This window comes from Myotis brandtii, unplaced genomic scaffold, assembly GCF_000412655.1.
Source record: "Myotis brandtii unplaced genomic scaffold, ASM41265v1 scaffold488, whole genome shotgun sequence".
NCBI lineage: Eukaryota > Metazoa > Chordata > Mammalia > Chiroptera > Vespertilionidae > Myotis > Myotis brandtii.
In genome coordinates, this window is record NW_005368638.1 from 1,910,154 (window position 1) to 1,910,698 (window position 545).

Here is a 545-nt window from a genome sequence, read left to right on the forward strand (position 1 = left end):
CTCCTGGCACCTACTCCCCCCGACCACCCAGCATCAGCGAGAACATGGTGATGGAAGCCATGGCAGTGGGGACAGATGGGGCAGGGCCTGAGGGCCCCCTCCTGCTGCCCGAGGACGACCTGGTGCTGCCCGATGACGTGGTGCAGTACATCAAGGCACATGCGGGCACCCTGGGTGACAGCACCCTGCAGGCATATCCCCCCGAGAGCTCCTGCTTCTCTGAACAGCCCAAACTGCCCAGCCCAGGGCTGCACGGCCAGCGCAGGATGATGGCTGCGGACTCCAACGTGGGCCCCTCTGCCCCTGGGCTGGGAGGCTGCCAGCTGGGCTATGGCGCCCCCTCTGGCCCGAGCAAAAGCAGCATGCCTGTGCAGTGGAATGAGGTGAGCTCTGGCACCATGGACGCTCTGAGCAGCCAGGGGAAGCCTCCGCCCGTTCTGCAGGGCAACCTGGCTATGGCGCAGCAGAAGCCGGCCTTCGGCCAGTACCCGGGCTACGGTGCACAGGGCCTGCCGCCAAGCCCTCGGGGTCTGGGCAGCGCGCAG

The 545-nt window shown here is 67.5% G+C and overlaps 1 protein-coding gene across 1 annotated transcript in view; it reads left to right on the forward strand.

The window, feature by feature from the left end:
- GLI2 (GLI family zinc finger 2) overlaps nt 1-545 on the forward strand; it is a 250,336-nt gene that overhangs the window by 247,521 nt on the left and 2,270 nt on the right. Inside the window, exon 16 of the mRNA XM_014547887.1 lies at nt 3-539. Coding sequence (XP_014403373.1) covers nt 3-539 — 537 coding nt within the window. The remainder of the gene's footprint in view (nt 1-2; nt 540-545) is intronic.